Source organism: Thunnus albacares, chromosome 2, assembly GCF_914725855.1.
Source record: "Thunnus albacares chromosome 2, fThuAlb1.1, whole genome shotgun sequence".
Lineage (NCBI taxonomy): Eukaryota > Metazoa > Chordata > Actinopteri > Scombriformes > Scombridae > Thunnus > Thunnus albacares.
This window is the reverse complement of record NC_058107.1, coordinates 9,758,367-9,775,191: the sequence shown is the minus strand read 5'-3', so window position 1 is coordinate 9,775,191 and position 16,825 is coordinate 9,758,367. Positions and strand designations below refer to the sequence as shown.

Genomic DNA, 16,825 nt, shown 5'->3' with positions numbered 1-16,825 from the left:
GGGTTCAGAAAAACTATGTGTTGAGATTCTGTGGGTGGGAAAGGCAGATCACATAAAATGTACAGAAAGTGGTAAAAGTTAAAGGTCCAGTGTGTAGAATTTAGCGCCATCTAGCGGAACAGACTTGGCAAAAATGGAATATAATATTCATAAGTATGTTTAAATTAGTGTATAATCACCTTAAAATAAGAATCATTGTGTTTTCGTTACCTTAGAATGAGCCTTTTATATCTACATAGCCAATGGGTCCTCTTCCACAGAGCCCACCATGTTGAATCGCCATGTTTCTACAGTAGCCCAGAATGGACAAACCAAACACTGGCTCTAGAGAGGGCCTTTCACGTTCTTCATAAGTTTTGCGGCCTTCATGGGTTCTCCTACACGCATGGGGGGGGGGTGTATTCATTTAGTTGCAATCTGCAACCTCACCACTAGATGCCACTAAATCTTACACTCTTACACACTGGTCCTTTAATAGTTACACAAAATCCCACAGAAATTATGTGTCCTGTTGTGTTGTCTAAATCTTCAACAAACACATTCTCAAAAATACAGTAAGAGGGTTACATTTCCTAAGTATGAATAAAGGTTCTGTAAATGGCTTAATGCACTGAAGAGAAGAAGAACTTTATTGATCCCATTAATGTATATAGAGAACTGGATACAGCGTCAGAGGCGGGGCCCCATTCATTCGTATGAAAGTTGCTCAGCTCATGAAGCAAAAAAAGCCACTTCCTGCTGTAAAGAAATTACCCGGATGAAAACATACTGCGCACGCTCTATGGGCCCCATGCACCCATAGAGCATGCTCACTAGAGACTTTCGCCGGCTGAGACAGCTAAAATGGTTAATAGCTAGTTATAATTATATTGACCAAACTTGTGAACATAGACAAGAAATAATCACTGACAAAGGATAGTGTGGGCTCACCACTGGCCCGGTGGTGTCAGTCCTTCTTGGACCCGGAACCCCAGTTACCAAGGATTTAGTGTCCCTAATCAGCTTACACATATTTGTTATAAGACAGTTGGCCAGAATTGGAGACATGGAGCCATTGTTGATGTATCTGTCTTCCTCTGATCTCTCACCCAGTGTAGCTGCGGATAAATCCCTCTCATTCTGTTATTGGAAATGTTTGGGGCTGTTGCCTACTGACTTAATTTTCTTTGTCTCCCTCTCCTTGTCTCTGCCTCTCTCAACTATAGCAAATGCAGCTGGACCCTCACAAACTAGACATGAATGGGAAGCTGGACCTGTTCAGTCGACCCCCAGCTCCAGGAGTCTTCCCAGGGTTCCCGTACCCTCATGACCTGGCACGACCCCTCTTCTCTTCCACAGGTCAGTGGGGTCTTCCAGTTCCAAGTGCAGGTTGATTAACTGCACCCTCCAAGACAAATCGTTCAAAACACTCATATTATGCCATTCTCAAAGCCTTCCAATGGCATTTTTGTCTTTATGTAAATGAGCATTTATAGCTGCATGTCGGCATTGTTCTTCCACCACTGTAATGGCCTAATTTTTTTCTCTCCTCTCTTGTAATGTTCACTTAATTATAGTGCTTTTGTAGCAAATGTTTTGCCCATAAAGGGAGTCAGATATGTCTATGAATATGGATGACTCTCGGTTAGGTAATTGACTGATTTGCCCTGCGTTGGAGGGCAACAGAGAGGAGATCGGCCTTTGACTGGTAATTATGCAGTGGTGTGTCAGAGGCACTCCTGTAATTGGTTCCTTCATTAACAATTCATGAAATATGGGTGATGGTAACAGTGTTTTGTGAAAGAGGCCAGCTTGTTGCACAGTCAGGAACTGACCTCAATAACCAGCTATAGACTCACACACAAACATGCTGCAATAAAAGCAAAATATCAGTTGCTAATTTGCTCAGTGGCATTACTCAGCCGTCTCTAAACTCATCTAGCGTACATGCATATTCAACAAATTTGTTTTACTGTCGCAGAAAATACCTGTTCACATTTTAGTTATGGCTTTTTAGTATCTGTTTCTCTCTTTATGGCTAATTAGAGACTTTATAACTGTCTAATTGGATAATAATAACCTTGTCATGTCCTCTTTGGTCTGATAGGCTCCGGCCACCCAGCTCCCTCCCCGTACGGTCCTGCCCCCCACCCCAGCGGCTTCCTGCCTCCTAGCCATTTGGCAGGTAAGTGTAAGTAACTCCATGTTCAAATTTTCTTATACATTTATCTCCTCGTTTTCTCCATCTCTCTCTCGCTCCATCCCTCTCTCTCTTGAACTCATGTTTTAAACACATTATAAGCCAATAGGGTGTAATTTAAAGCCTTAATATTACTGGTTTTGATCTGAGGTTCATTTGAAGGTTAATATGGAGTCCAGCTGGCCAGTATAGTCACTTCTTGAGCAAACGCTTAAGTTCACGGTAATGGAGAGCTTAGTCATTATGAAATCACAACAGTGTTATTCATAACACAGCCTTAAATAACTCTGTGTGGGATTGTTAAAAAGACATAGCTAGCTTAGTCTCCAGTCTCCAGCCCTATTTGTCATCCTTCATTTGTTTGGGCAAACTATATGTAGTGCAACAGCATATATGACACTATTTTCTATGGGCATGCCAAGTTGAGTCAGTAATTCATAGCAGCAATAATGGAGGTTAGTTAATGTTGCTGGATTTATTTGTGCATTTATTACTTATTCATTTATTTATTCATTTAATTTATATATCTATTCCACCATTTTATTTGAGACACTGTTTTGGGTCAGAGTGGCAAGTTGATTCCATGGAATAAGCCCTTGAGTCAACCCATTTTGTTCTTATGAATACATGGTGCACTGAGGAGGAAGACTTAGTGAAAGAAAAATTCCCTATCCAGGGAATCCATGTGTGAGGCAGAGGAGATTTCTCAGTTGTTGTATTTTCTGATATATCAACAAGCCCCAGCGCAGCTGTCTCAAAATCCTGAAAATCCTTAAACCCTAAGCTGTAGATAAGTTCTGCATTTCCTGATGGGTTTTGTTGAATTAAAATTGGGATGCAAATTGATTGATGGTGTCCACTGACTTCTCAGGGTAAATATTTGCGTTATTACTATAAATTTGGAGTCTTTAGTCTGCGTCAGTGGAGCCCATCAGACAATGATTCTATAGTTAAGCCATTGTGGTCTGTTTAGCTTAATTTATGCAACCTTCCAATTCCCCTACTCTATCACAGTCCATTTCCTGCTCAGCTCCAACAACTCAAAACTCATTTCCCCATCAAGCAGTGTAGTTCCACTAGCCCCAGCAGGGTCAGAGACACTCCACTCCAGTTAGTGGCAGTGAATCCAGCATCCAGGAGGCCTGGCTACTGCAGGATTACCAGGCAGAGAGCTAGGGTGGCAGCGCTAAAAAAAAAAAAAAATCAGCTCGCTTGTAAGAAAAAAGCCGAGTGGAACGGGTTGGTGTTGTGGTGAGCACCACTACCCAGCCCCCCCCTTTGCTAATCCCTGTTTGGCATTTTGCAGATCCTTTCAGTCGCTCCAGTTCCTTTGGCGGCCTCGGCAACCTTTCAAGCAGTGCCTTCGGAGGATTAGGCAACCCCTCGCTTGGTAAGCGCTGGCCCCCTCTCCTCCTCCACCGCTCCCCCCTTCAATCTGGCCCCTGTGGCCAGTAACAGAACAGAGCAGGACAGCGTTAGACCACAGGGAGAGCCAGGAGGGGAGGAAAAAAAAAATCAAGACACTTTGCTCTAGTTTCTGTGTCAAAGCAGCCCAGGGAGGCCCAACAAGGCAGTACAACACACCACAGCAAACCTCCTCCCTGCCTCCACTTCATCCACCAACTATGTCCCCAACAGCCTGGCTTTAATCTGGCTGCACTACTGCCAACAGGCCCTCCCAGGTCTGCTGTTTGGTGGCAATTCATTTATTAATTATTTGACAAGCCCCTACTGCACCACCATGGAGGGCTGTCTCTTTCCCCCCTGCATCCTTCTCTATCTTGCCTTTCTCTCTTTCTCTTCATCCTTCCTATTTTTGTGTGCCAAATCGGTCACCCTGTTGTGAAAATGGATGTGATTGGAATAGACATGCCGTGGAATGCTAAGGTCTCCCTTGGCTTTTCACAGCCCTCAACTCTAGAGGGCAAGTGAGTCTCCCTTGTTCATCCAGTTCAGAAAAAGAGGGGGGGGGGGCTTTAGTCCAAAAGCAAATGAGTAGACTTTTTTCTTTGGGTGGGAGGAGCCATTAACCTCTAACTCTTTCAAGCAGCTTCAGTGAGAGAACCTCCAGAGACAAAGACAAAAGCAGCTTTTGTTGTTGAGTCTTTCTCATCTTATGTGTCCTCAAGAAGGTTTTGTGTGAAATTAACTTACAGTGGGTCCCACGCCTGTCTCTCCCTTCCTTCCAGGGTCCAACAGTGTGTTTGGCACCAAGGAGGGGCCAGGAGGATTGCCCACGTTTGGCAGCCCCCACCACGACACCTGGAACAGGCTTCGACGCACCCCGCCATCTTTCCCCACCCCGCCACAGTGGCCCAAAACTGTAGACACTGAGAGGAGCAGCTCAGCCAACAGCCACGAGAGAGAGCGAGAGAGGGAACGAGAAAGAGAGAGAGAGAGGGAACGGGAAAGAGAGAAAAGAGACTCGTCCATCGGAAAAGAGGAGAAGGATAAAGACAGGTGAGTTTGAGGATGATGAAAATAATGTTTGCTTTTTTTATGTACTTTTTGAATATTATTTAGAGGATATTAGCTTCCACTTTTACTCAGTGAACAATATTGTTTCAGCAATAAAAAAAATACTAGAAATGTTCGTTATCATCACAATCCAACATGTGACCTGAGAGTTCTTGTCACTGTATTGTTTCAAAGCATGATGTGATCCAAGAAGGTAACCAATCTGATCATCTTACCCACAATAAAAAATAATGTAAAGGATAGAAATTGTGAATATTTGGTTGCAAAAAAAAAACATAAGCACACAAATACATGATCACAACTCTAAACACATGGCCACAGTAATGATCCCTTTTCTGGTGAACATTAGCATATATCCAAGATGACCAAATTATGTTTGGACAAAATGAAAACACAAATCAACTTTGGAGAAAGAAAGATGCACAATTAAAGACTAAAGAAAAAATAACAATTCTCCAGTCCATTACTAGTATCTGTGGAAAACTGTGATAAATGTAATTCATCTATCCAACCAAGAAACAGACTTAAATCAAACAGGAAACAAGCAGCTCTGTCAAAGATACATTGTACAGATTTCTGTGGATGATATTCTAGCAGGTGTTACTGTCAAATTTAAAGCCAGTGAACATGAACAGAGGAAGAAAAGAGCATGGTAACCTGTAAGTTTTGAAAGACAATTATAACTTGAAATTTATTGTAGAAATGTAATACCTAAACACAATCCACCTCTACAGGACTAAACTATTATGTCATTACAGGGATTCTGTGGAACGCAACCGCCACTCTAACCGTTCCTCTCCAGCCTCTGCACCGGTCAGCTACCAGATCAGCAGCCTGATACGCTCCAACAGCCAGAACTCCAGTGATTCGGGACGCCATCACAGTGGCAGCGTAGACCGGGTCCGTGAGGCGGAGAAGGAGCTACTGGAGCGCCACAGAGACTCCTCCACGCTGGCTGATGTGAAAGTAAAGGAGAGCCGCTCACCTGGCAAGGAGATGCTAGAGAGGAGACCCTCAGAAGACTCCATCAAACCAACCCACCGCTCTCCTTCTCCATACTCCAAGGCAGTGATCAATGAGCAGAGCATGAAGATGGCAGGTGGGCCCCCACCTACACTCAAGGACAGTGAGAGGAAAGAGCCTCCACCTGCAGAGCTCCTCCACAAAGTGAAAAATGACATGAAGATTAAGGAGGAGAGGAAAGAGGAGCAGGAGGTCATGGTGGTGAGTTCCGAGCCTGCTCCCCAACCACCTGCCCAAGCTCTTCCTGCTCTTGTCAACCCACACCACCACCACCCACCTTTGTCCCAGCAGCCCCCTCTTCCCTCACCACGTGGTGACATCCCAGCACCGGGTCTGCATGGTGTTCCCATGGCACATTCGCTGCCCCTTTCCATGAGTGCCATGCCCCAGATGGGCAGCCTAAATGTGCTAGACCGGGCTCGTATGGCTCCCTTCATGGGAGTGAGCCCTCTGGCAGGAAGAGAGCGCCTGCCCCACCCAGCCTTCCCTTGGGATCCACTTAGAGAAGCCTACCGCAACCTGGACCTGCAGCGACGCATGGACTTCCAGCTCAGGGCCGAGCAAGGACATCGCTTCCCCAGTGTGTACGAACAGGAACGAGCCTACCGCGAGAGGGAGGCTCATGACTACTCTCACCATGAGCACCTTTTGGAGGTGCGCAGAGAACACGAAAGGATGAGGCAACAGGCAGAGGAGCGGGAGCGCCTCCACCTGAGGGAGGAGTTGGACCGAGCACGCCTCCATCAGCTGCACCAGTCCCCAATGGAAGGTCATCTACCGCACATGCCCCCCTTTATGCCTCACCTAGGCGGCATGCCCTACCCTAGACTCAGCCCCTCCACAGGACACAACGGCCTTCTGAACAGAACACCCCCTACTGCCGCACTTAGTGCCCCCCCACCCCTCGTGCCAGCCGGCAGTGCCAGGCCAGCCTCACCCAGGAGGACTACCCCCCTCACTACCACCCAGGACCCACGGGACTACTCCCCATCTCGCAACCCCAAAGAGGTAGAGGCACGGTAGCTTCTTAGAAAAGTGCACAAAGTCTTAGTAGATGCACTCACAAGCCCCACTCCCCCAATCTGAAATCTTCTTGTGAACAAAATGCACTGCTCTTCACCAGGGAAGAGCAAAACTCCCTAAGGGAAAGGGTATGATTGTACAAAGTAAAGGTGTGTAAGGCTGATTAAGCACATGCCATGACTTTATTTTTAGTGGACTGAAGGTTGAATAATGTCGAGAGAACACAAATATGTGTATGTTTATATCCGATTTAAATATTTGATAATTATTAATATATTAATCCAATACCTTCTTTTCAGCTTTGTGCGAAAAGAGAGGTCATGAAATGAGTTTGTACATTTCCTATCCTTGTTCCATGTATAGATATCATTTCTATGAATTTTATGTATTTTGTGCATTAGTCACACCTTTTACAATATTTATCCCAGTTGATTGTGAGACATATCCATTATGACCCACTGTAAAGACTGGATTTTGGTTTCAACCTTCAGTAATTTAACCTCATGGTACCAGGATATCCTCAATGATGACAATGTACAATGTTACATTACAGATTTGTTTTGTTCATTTGTTTTGCCTTTGAGATATGCAGATAAATATATATTATGAGGTCTTTGTTCAGTCTCTGTAAAGAATACTGATGTAAATAACTTGTTGATATTCCTTCGCTGCAAAATTACCGTGTAAATTTATTAGGCTTTTTAACCATTTCTAGAAAAACAAAATTAAATGAAACATGGGGAATCACCTCCCTGTTGAATATTAAGGTAACAGACAAGCCTGGCCAATGGATGGAAAGTATGAAGGGAGGGTGTTGTAAAGGGGCCTAGAAGGATCATCTGCAATCTATGCAAAGCAGCACACAGCACCCTAATGGAGAGATCACCTGGAGGGAACAGAGGTTACTGGTGATTCTGACAGAAACTTGGATTAACTGATGTTTATATTTACCAATGAAATAATGATGGAATTATTAAAAGACTTCCAAGTCACAAACTGGACCAGTCCCAGACAGAAAAGAAGGACACTTTTAAGTGGGCGGCAAAAGGACTTTCTCTGTCAAACTTGTGGTTATGTGCAGTTGTTTTTCTTAGACTCTTGTATACAAAACAAGTAGAGTTTTAGGCGTGCAAAAAAATGAAAATGAACATTCATGGTTTAAAATGTACGGAATAAAGTTTGGACCTAATGTCATACATCTGCTGCTTGTCTTTCATCCTGTTACTCATTTTCAGTGCTGACTACAAGAACTGAATTTGTCTGTAAGCCAAACCTACTGAGGGGAATGTTGATGTGAGGTTGATAGGTTTGCCAATAATGCTTGTGCCTCAGTTTTCAGCATTTAGAGTATTTGCTCATCTGATATCAAGCTATTACTTTGAAATCATAAAGACAACGGACTTGGCTGGCAGAGTAGCCTAAGCCATCAGATCATTTGACCGTAATCTGTCATACATGGGCTGCAGAGCTTTTCAGAGGGGATCGATGAGATTGGGCCAAGGCAATACAGGGAGGGACTAATAGGACATTGATTTTGTATGAAAGCAGGTTTTGAGTGTTTGTGTTGCAGGTAACCGGTATTGACTGGCAGCCCAGCGGCATATTGACCTGCGGTCTGGACTCATTAAGAGGAGCAATGATTGGGAGGCAGGCTATCGGATGGTGGAGGAGATGCTTCTCTCTCTTCTCATACGCCTCCCCTCCTCATGGACACCACTCATCTGCTTTTCTAATGAGGCCGGAAGACGCTCTGGAGTGGGCCGCGGAGGGAGCCCTGAGGCGCCCCGTCCTGTTATTGACGAGACCTCGGCTGTGCTTGCCGCCTGTCCAGAGATGGCCAATTCATCCTGATAATGCCCTGACTACTCATCTTTCTGCTGTGCGCTGTGAGACCCACCAATCCTGTCCCATGGTATCAGCCCATAATGACAGCGTGGATCAAACCGTGGCCAGGTCATTAGGGGATGTTATTGAAAATCAATGGCGCTCCTGTGTTCCACACACTCCAGCAGGGTTTTTTAAAAGGGCTCCTTGAAAAGACTGTTTGCCAGAATGGGGCAGGCGTATTGGGAAGACTTAAATTACTATCACTTTCAATTTATGCTCACGGTAATTGAGCCACATATTCCTCAGACGGGTAGCATCTGTCAGTGGCCAGCTTCACTTTAACTCTGTGTGCTTTTAGTCCTAATCATCTAGTCAACAACAGGTACTTAACCCCTGTACTTGTTACTGCATAGTGATTTTTCCTGTAACTATTATTTACCAAGCAAGCTTTGGTAGAAGAAAAACACACACCTTACATTTCCCCCCGACTCAATCACTCTGTCCTGTGCTCTATCCATTTTACGGCTGAGTGTGGAACGGCCCTCCGGAGATGAAAAGCTCCATCAATTTCACTCATCGTCTGGCAAGGTCAATTTATTTCAGCACACAGTCCATCATCAGATGGGAATCAATTGACACATTGCCTAGCATATCCAACCCAAGGTGGGTTATTACAGTGTCTGCAACTGTCAGCTCTTTTCAGAGCTATTCTTCACATGTGTCCATGCTTTTTTTTTTTCTTTTTTTTTCTTTGCATTGTTTATTGTCTATATTCACTTGTTCATAATTTGGACCGTATTTCCTATTTGATAGAACATTGTTACTATGACAGGGCTTCATGTAACAGCTTGTCACTAAAAAGCGACTGTGATACACGATTGTGTGTTTTTTTACACATTTCTCCACTATAATCCCAATTAATAGGATACGGTGGTATCTGAGGTAAGACATTGTTTTATTGTTCCACTAATCCTCTTCATTTATCTGTGAGAAACCTCAATGCTTAGGGTTTGGGATTGAATTTTCATGGTCTCAAATACCTCCAAAAAGCCCTTGGCACAGAGCTCACCCCAGATTCAGCGAACAGTGGAACAGGCCTAAGGGGCTTTTATAGAGCACAATGGCAGCTAATAACACAGTGCCAAGCTAATAAGATGGGCAACAAATGAATGGTTCAGTCCAAGCTCCTTTTCTCTCTTGCTCACTCTTCCCCCGCTGATAAAACATGTATGAAAGCGTTTTTTGCGCTACTATGTAGTGGCTCCCTAGACTTTTCCCCCAGCGAGAGCTAATGCATTAGTTCCCATTTGAAGGCTGTTTTGAAATGGAGATTGGTAATGAGACTGGAGGCCCCCGCCACGATCACATTTGGATTGCTGGGGCCTCCACTGGGCCTGGTGATTTGGGAGACTGTGGCTCTGTTCTGAGTTCAAGCCCATCTCTCTGCGGGGGTTAGCAAACCCTGACAAGAGCCATTCTAAACCACTAAACTATATCTGAACTGTGAACTGAGGGAGAGAGCACCAAGTCAAGGGCTTTGGCAGTGGATCCCTGTCACAGCACTCTTTGTAGACTGCATGTTGTTTTGACCACCTAAAAAGGCTAGCGGCATACATCCTTCCATGTTGCCGTCTTATTTTAGCCCTCAATGTCAACAGAGCGGCAGCTGACAGAAACCAGGGCAGTCAGCGGTTAAGGAGCTGACTTGGAAACAGCCAAATGGTGTGAATTCCAGACCCTGGTGACAAAGTGCTGTCTAATGTCTTTGCACCTCTGGACCTATGACAAATATTCTGGCTGTCTAACACCACCACCGCTATGGCTGTGTAAGGAGTCCAGCCAATGCAGCCTAGGAGAAAGAATATACTGTAAATCACTCACAGAAGAACCTCAGAGAGCGCAATGTAAGACAGGGAGGAGCAGAAGAGAATTAAGGGAGATGGAAAAGAAGGAGGTCCAGAACAGCCAGCAGCCAAAATAAGTTTTCCACTTTGATTCAATTTTGAGGATTTTCCAGCCTTTAGTGGAACCTCACAATCTCCCACACTGGCCATATTATGTACACAAGCCATAAAAAATGAATAACATTTATGCAGCTGGGTGCATCTGGCAGCGATAGTCCTCTCACTCAGGGACCCGCAGGATGGCACCGTGCCGCCACACCACCCTTTCTGTTCTATGTATGGGCACTAGACAAGAGAAGACTTAGGGGAGGGGTGGGTTGTGTAAAGGGAGGCTCTCAAATGCTTAGAACGAGGTTTTTTTTTTTTAAAAAAAGAGAGATTTCAAGGCAAATGGAGGCCATACGTGGCTCGTCCAATTTGGCACAGCCAGCGCACATGATTAGCCGTAGAGACGTTAATCAAAAGTGGCTCAGTATTTGAAGGGGCGGTGAGAGACACTGCCAGCTGGTGACAACATGGCTTGTGTGCACGGGCCAAGAGTGAAGTTTATTTGAATATGGATCTTGCCGTGACCGTATTTCTCCAGAGCTCAGTTAGCAGAGCGTTCCCTGGCTCATCACTGGGATCGCCTCAGAGCCGCTTGGCACCCGGAAAGGCGGAAGTTTTTCCAAGCCGCAGAATGAGAATTACGATTTAGTCCATCCCCTCTGGTGGTGTGGGCATATTCATAAGTGTTTATTCAGTTTGACGCTGGCAGAGATGCAGCACCTAGTTCTTGGCTTCCATGTGTGAGGATTTCCTTTCCAATATGAAATTATGAAATTGACAGGGAGGCTGTTTTTACAACCTATATATTAACAACACATTAAAAAATGACACATCCTATCTTTCCATATAAAACCGTGCTAGCCCCCTGCTGAAAACACTGAGCTTAAATATTGAACTGTCTGTCTGCAGTGTTCCCTTAAAGCCAGGGCTGGAATTGGAATTAGACCACCAGCACTGTAAACCAGTGACTGTACAGTATGTTCATTCAACTTTGTTGAGTAATGGGGTGGTTTCTGTTTGGTTTGATTAGATAATTTACCAACTAATATGTTCAGTAGTGTGTACTGTATGGTAAGCTGTTTGATAGAGTTAGGGTGCGTTTTTTTTAGCAGTTGTTTACAGATACATTTAGTATTCAGACTCTTTATTTAAAATGCTATGCCCCTAGCTTAGGGGGCCTAGTGATCTAAACAAGTCCTACTTGATTGTGTATGTGGTGTCAAAGATGCTAAAGCTTACCCTTTAAAACTGGGAATGTAGGACAAAATCAATAGCTATTGATTTTTGGGGGCCACATTTCAGATAGCATGTGTGCAGGATTATTTATCAAAAGATGCTAACATCTCAAGTACACATTAACTGTTTTTATATCATATTTCACCACAACACAAGTTTAAACAGGAACAGCTCTTGAATGAGAGCATGCTGGGTTGCTAGGTCAATCCCTGGACCAGCAGGATAAATCTGTATGGGGAAAGTCAACAAGCAGCGCTTACCCCCTCTTAGCTATAACTATAATAGCTGTAACTCATGAGTTATAGCTATTATAGTTAAGTAATTTAAATTATTTATATTTTCAAATGATTTCTGTCACACAAAAAATACAGGCTGCATTCCCACTCATATTATTTCTGACAGTTCTATTCTTTTTTTGCCAAAAACAATTTTTTTTTATTAAAATTTAAATGAAATTAAAAGCCCCAAAATACTGGATAGGTAGCAAAACTGGAAACAAGTTAATTTATCTCATATAACTAGAAATAAGCCTTAGTTTTAGGAAGCTAATCATTGTAACATTTCATACTACCAAAATTACTTGTTAGGGTGTACACTAATTTGAGCATAAACATACTTTTATAACTGAAGACCTTTAGATGACAAATCAATTCTCCCAGTTTTGATAGAAAATGCAAACACAAGTCAAATATCCTGTCTAGCTCATACAGACAGTCAAGTTATGCCAACTCCCAGGTTGCTCAGTGGCACTGGCATCAAATCATAAATCAGTCAGCAAATAAACAATACTATACAGACCCCAATGCCATATGTTAATTTATTCAATATTATGTAGGACTTAATATTGTAATAGTTCTGTCATCTCAGTGTGCCATCACACATACAGAAAGACACTGTTAAAGGCAGATATATCTTAAACTATTGAAATGTAGTGGTTTACTATTCTAATATACTACGTGTGCAGTTACAATCTTATGATATTGGGGTTTTTTTTCAGTTTGATGCTGCATGCATTCAACATCTGTGTGTGAGATCCATTTCTTGATGCATATTGGATTCTTATTGCTGCTTTCATCACAAGAAGGTCCACATAGCTGTGCATAGAATAGCCACTGGTTTTAGACCAAAGGCGGTTATAATAAGGTGGAAAGGGCAGGGGGATCATATTCTTCATGAGACTGGCTTTGACAGGGCTTCTCAGCATTCCAGGCCTGGCTTTGCTTGTCTCCCATGGTTCTTTGGAAATTTGTCTGGCAGCAAACATGCTTTGAAAGGCTCTTATCTCCTATCTGGGCAGGAGTTCCATGCACCAAGATAACAAACCCTATCTTATCTGGTTGTGTTCGTTAATGTCACAGCTTAAGGGGCTTGTTCTTCCACTTGCAATGGGGCTTGCAGAGCGGATTGTTTGCAGATTAGTCAACACAGGCCTCTGGAGGTCTTGGAGCACGTTCAAAAATGCTTGTCTTGTCCCGCAGACGTTCTTGTATGCGCACATTGGCGTATTGGCTGCCTCTTACTTTTCTGTGTCAAGTGGCAGGAGTACCATACAATGGTTGGAAGGCATCATTACACACAGTGAGATCTACAGTAGTACTTATCACATCAGACAAGCCAGTTGTGCAAGCCAAAACAAAAATGTGCATGATAGCCACCCAAGGCCAACTATGTTTTTGAATGTTTTGGGGATGAAATGTTGTTATTCTGTTGCTGATTAGCACAGAACTTTAATCAGTGACACGTTTTGAAACAACATCTATCTACTGATCAACGTAGGAAAACATTCAGGCTGCAATATTTCATGTATTTTGTCCGGTCTGTGTGGCCAGATTCATGATCATCCCTTTGTGACACAAGAGAGCAGGCAGAGCTCCATTGACTTCAGCCATCTGGCTATCTAACGCAACCCTTGGCTACACAGTGGCTCACTCAGCGATTGATTGGGGTGTTGAAGGCCAGCTATTTAACACATCAGAACAACAAGTACTGCTATCAAGCTGGCCCTTCTCATGCCTCGTTTCTGTGCCGCCCAAGAATGTCTCTTATCTCTTCCCTTCTGCTTGTTGGTTTAAGCCAGAAAGCATATGCCCACATTCCCTGTGTAATACACCGTTGTCCTTTTGGTACAACCCTGAAAGACAGGTTGCAGCTGAGATATGATGGAGGGGATGTGACTCTTGTGCAGGTTTGTAATAAGCCTTTTAAAAAATCTGCTTCCATATAGCGGCCACTGAAAGGAATGTAACACCAGAAAAAAAAAGGCATTTCCTTCCCCTCACGCTCTCCTGTTGTTGCACCAAAAGACTGGCAGATGAAAATAAAGCCCTGTGTTCCATATCATTAAATCCCGCTCTCTCACCTGATTACATTCTTATTAGTGCCTCCATTCTTCTCCCATTATTGTTACTTCTAGTGAAACAGGCCTGATAATGTGCACTCACTCACTAGATGCACAACCTGCTCATTCCCATCTCTTATTCTTTGTTGTTGCCAAATGGTTTTTAAATGAAAAGTGTGAGCGTGGTGTAATTATAATTCTGGGGGTATTATGAAATCAAATATCACAATGAATGTAATTTTATTTGCTTGTAATCTCTCTCACCCAGGCTAATAGGCATTTTCAAAGGGCACGCTCGGGGGGTTTAAACAGCGGACCATCTCTAAATGGAATGGCTGCTCTGCTCTCTTGCTCCCCGGCTCTGTTCTTTTGTCTTTGATATGCAGGCAAAGAGCTTGACAGTCTGGGAGACGTGGGAGATTTGTCGGCCTGTGATCTCCATGCCTCTCTGACAAATGAGCGCCTTTGGCAGGGCTGCCGGAGGTATGGCTTCTCTGCCCTGCTGGAATCCTGATGAGACTATTCTGGAGCTGCTGGTAATGAAGTCAGGGCACAGGACCAACCTGCTGCCAGAAATGACCTTTAATCTACACACATGCTGGTCATTTGGCATGCACGGCTCAAAATTACACCGTTGCCATTAAATCTAGCATATTTTTCTGTGTCAATTAAAAAGTATACAGACCAAAAAATCCTCGTAGCAACATTTAAAAAAAACTGAAAATACTAATTAATAATCTAGGATGCTTGTTATAACAGTGGCAAGTATTTCATTTTTTACATTTCCCACTGGAGATAGTTGATGTTTTATCTGTATTCATATTCCACTAGTGGGGTAATTCGGGATGCAATCACCATCCAGTCAATCTTCATTACATCAGACTCAAGTGCTCCACCAAGCACACAATTGCATGACATTGATTTTGCAGATTCTTTTAGTCCATGTAATTCCTCATACAGTTTGGGGTAAAGATGTCTCCTTTGGTGTGTCTGTGCAAAGTAAGATGTTAACAAATTACGACCTAAAATTTTGAATCCCCTGAGGATAAATGTTCTCATTTCAGCTCCACAATGAGCAGGAAATAGCTTATATCGATTCTGGACATTCCCCATTCCACTCCGAGGAGTCTCAAAACCACAATGCACATACAATCCAATCCAACATGGTTGCCTTTGATTTCAGCTCCCGGCTTCAACAGGCTGAGTAATGATTCATAGGAAGAACAAGCACTACCCCTTGTGGCCCTATTGGCCCAGTGCAGCATGGGTAAATGGCACCTCCAGCTGCTTCTGGGCCCCTCCTGATAAGTTAACCTTGTGATAACATGCTAATGCCTGATTAATGTTGCAGTAATTAGACACAGCTTTTCACACTCAGTTAAGAGGACATCCTCCAGCAATTAGCCCAAGCCGAAGAGAGATAATTTCAGAGAGCACGGTGGAATCACGTTCCCCAGCTTGCCTCCATTCCCACTTGGCAACATTAAGGTTTATTTTCTCATTATTTCATTTAATTACTCGTTTGATGTTTTATACAGCTGCCACAAGTAATATTTGATCCAATTAAGAAATGCTGATTGACAGCGTTGGAGTGGGACTTAATAAGCTGCATTCAATTTGCTGTTGTGACCTTATCAGAGGATCTGCAAAGGATTCAGTGTTCACCACTGAATGCCAACTAAAAATATAATAATTTCCCTTAAGAATACATTCTGCATGGATGGCACATCTTTGTGTGTGTGTGTGTGTGTGTGTATCCATGTGAGTCTTTGGGTGTGTGAGGAGGCAGCATGTGTGTGGGTTTCCTCACCAGACATCTAACAATGAGGAATGGATGCATTAGTGAGGAGAGGCCCCTGTACTCACCAGCCTCCACACTGCCCATTAATAATGCACTGCCAGGGAATAGATGGGGGTTTGCTGAGATTAGTCCTGCATTAAGGGCTCGTTTGCTATTTCTATTAGAGAGACACGTTGGTCTTTCTTAAACAAGAAAGATCAGCCCACTTGTAACTGCACTATAAAATCCTATCAAAATGACCAGTGGTCCCATAAAGCCAGCTGTGTAATTGCTTTTCAATATGAATGGTGACTGGAACCAGTGGGATTCACTAATATGTGTGGACATGGTGAATGCAGTTAATAGAAAAGAGAAATAGGTTTTGTATTATTGCAACAACTTAAATCATACCATGACAAACATTTGAATAACTCTATATGACCATACTACAAGGTAAAACTGGGATTATAAAGAAGATGAATATAGTAACAAAATGACCATTTATGAAGAACAAAAACAATCTATTTACATACAGCATACTTTTATACATACATACATAGAGCATACAAAAATTGGACATAAAAACCTATGGAGTAAAACTCTGAAGTGGCACTTGCAGTAGCTGATTGGTATCAGCTGCTTCATCCATGCTTCACAATCACTGGCTCATTAATCCGCTGTTTGGCTATTAGCTGACTCTAAACGGCCAATCATATTCATGCAGGTGCACAGCGCAGCCATTAAAACCAGATGCCTGTGATTTTCACTATTACTTGTCTGAGACACTCATGCCAGTGCCGCTTGCTGTTGCAGCTCAAGCTTAAGTAAGATGTAATGTTTGTGTTGTTGTTATTTAAGAGGGAATTAGTCCTCGTTGCTGCACAGTTTCCATAAGAGCTTTTTCTGCCAAAGCTAACCATTTTCTAGTGTCTCTGACTGAAAAACATTAGGCTAATGAGTCTTTACGAGCTTAAAATGGAAACCCACTC

General features: G+C 43.3%; 1 protein-coding gene across 11 annotated transcripts in view; it reads left to right on the top strand.

Moving 5' to 3' along the window:
* fbrsl1 (fibrosin-like 1) overlaps nucleotides 1-7,897 on the top strand; it is a 292,064-nt gene extending 284,167 nt beyond the window's left edge. For 8 of the 11 annotated variants that reach the window (XM_044365123.1, XM_044365157.1, XM_044365192.1 and 5 more), the window contains 5 exons: nucleotides 1,206-1,338; nucleotides 2,087-2,170; nucleotides 3,486-3,569; nucleotides 4,369-4,639; nucleotides 5,416-7,897. In XM_044365123.1, coding sequence (XP_044221058.1) covers nucleotides 1,206-1,338; nucleotides 2,087-2,170; nucleotides 3,486-3,569; nucleotides 4,369-4,639; nucleotides 5,416-6,703 — 1,860 coding nt within the window. In that variant the 3' untranslated portion in view covers nucleotides 6,704-7,897. The remainder of the gene's footprint in view (nucleotides 1-1,205; nucleotides 1,339-2,086; nucleotides 2,171-3,485; nucleotides 3,570-4,368; nucleotides 4,640-5,415) is intronic. The other 3 variants (XM_044365115.1, XM_044365182.1, XM_044365166.1) reach the window with 3 other exon arrangements.
* The last annotated feature ends 8,928 nt before the right edge of the window (nucleotides 7,898-16,825 follow it).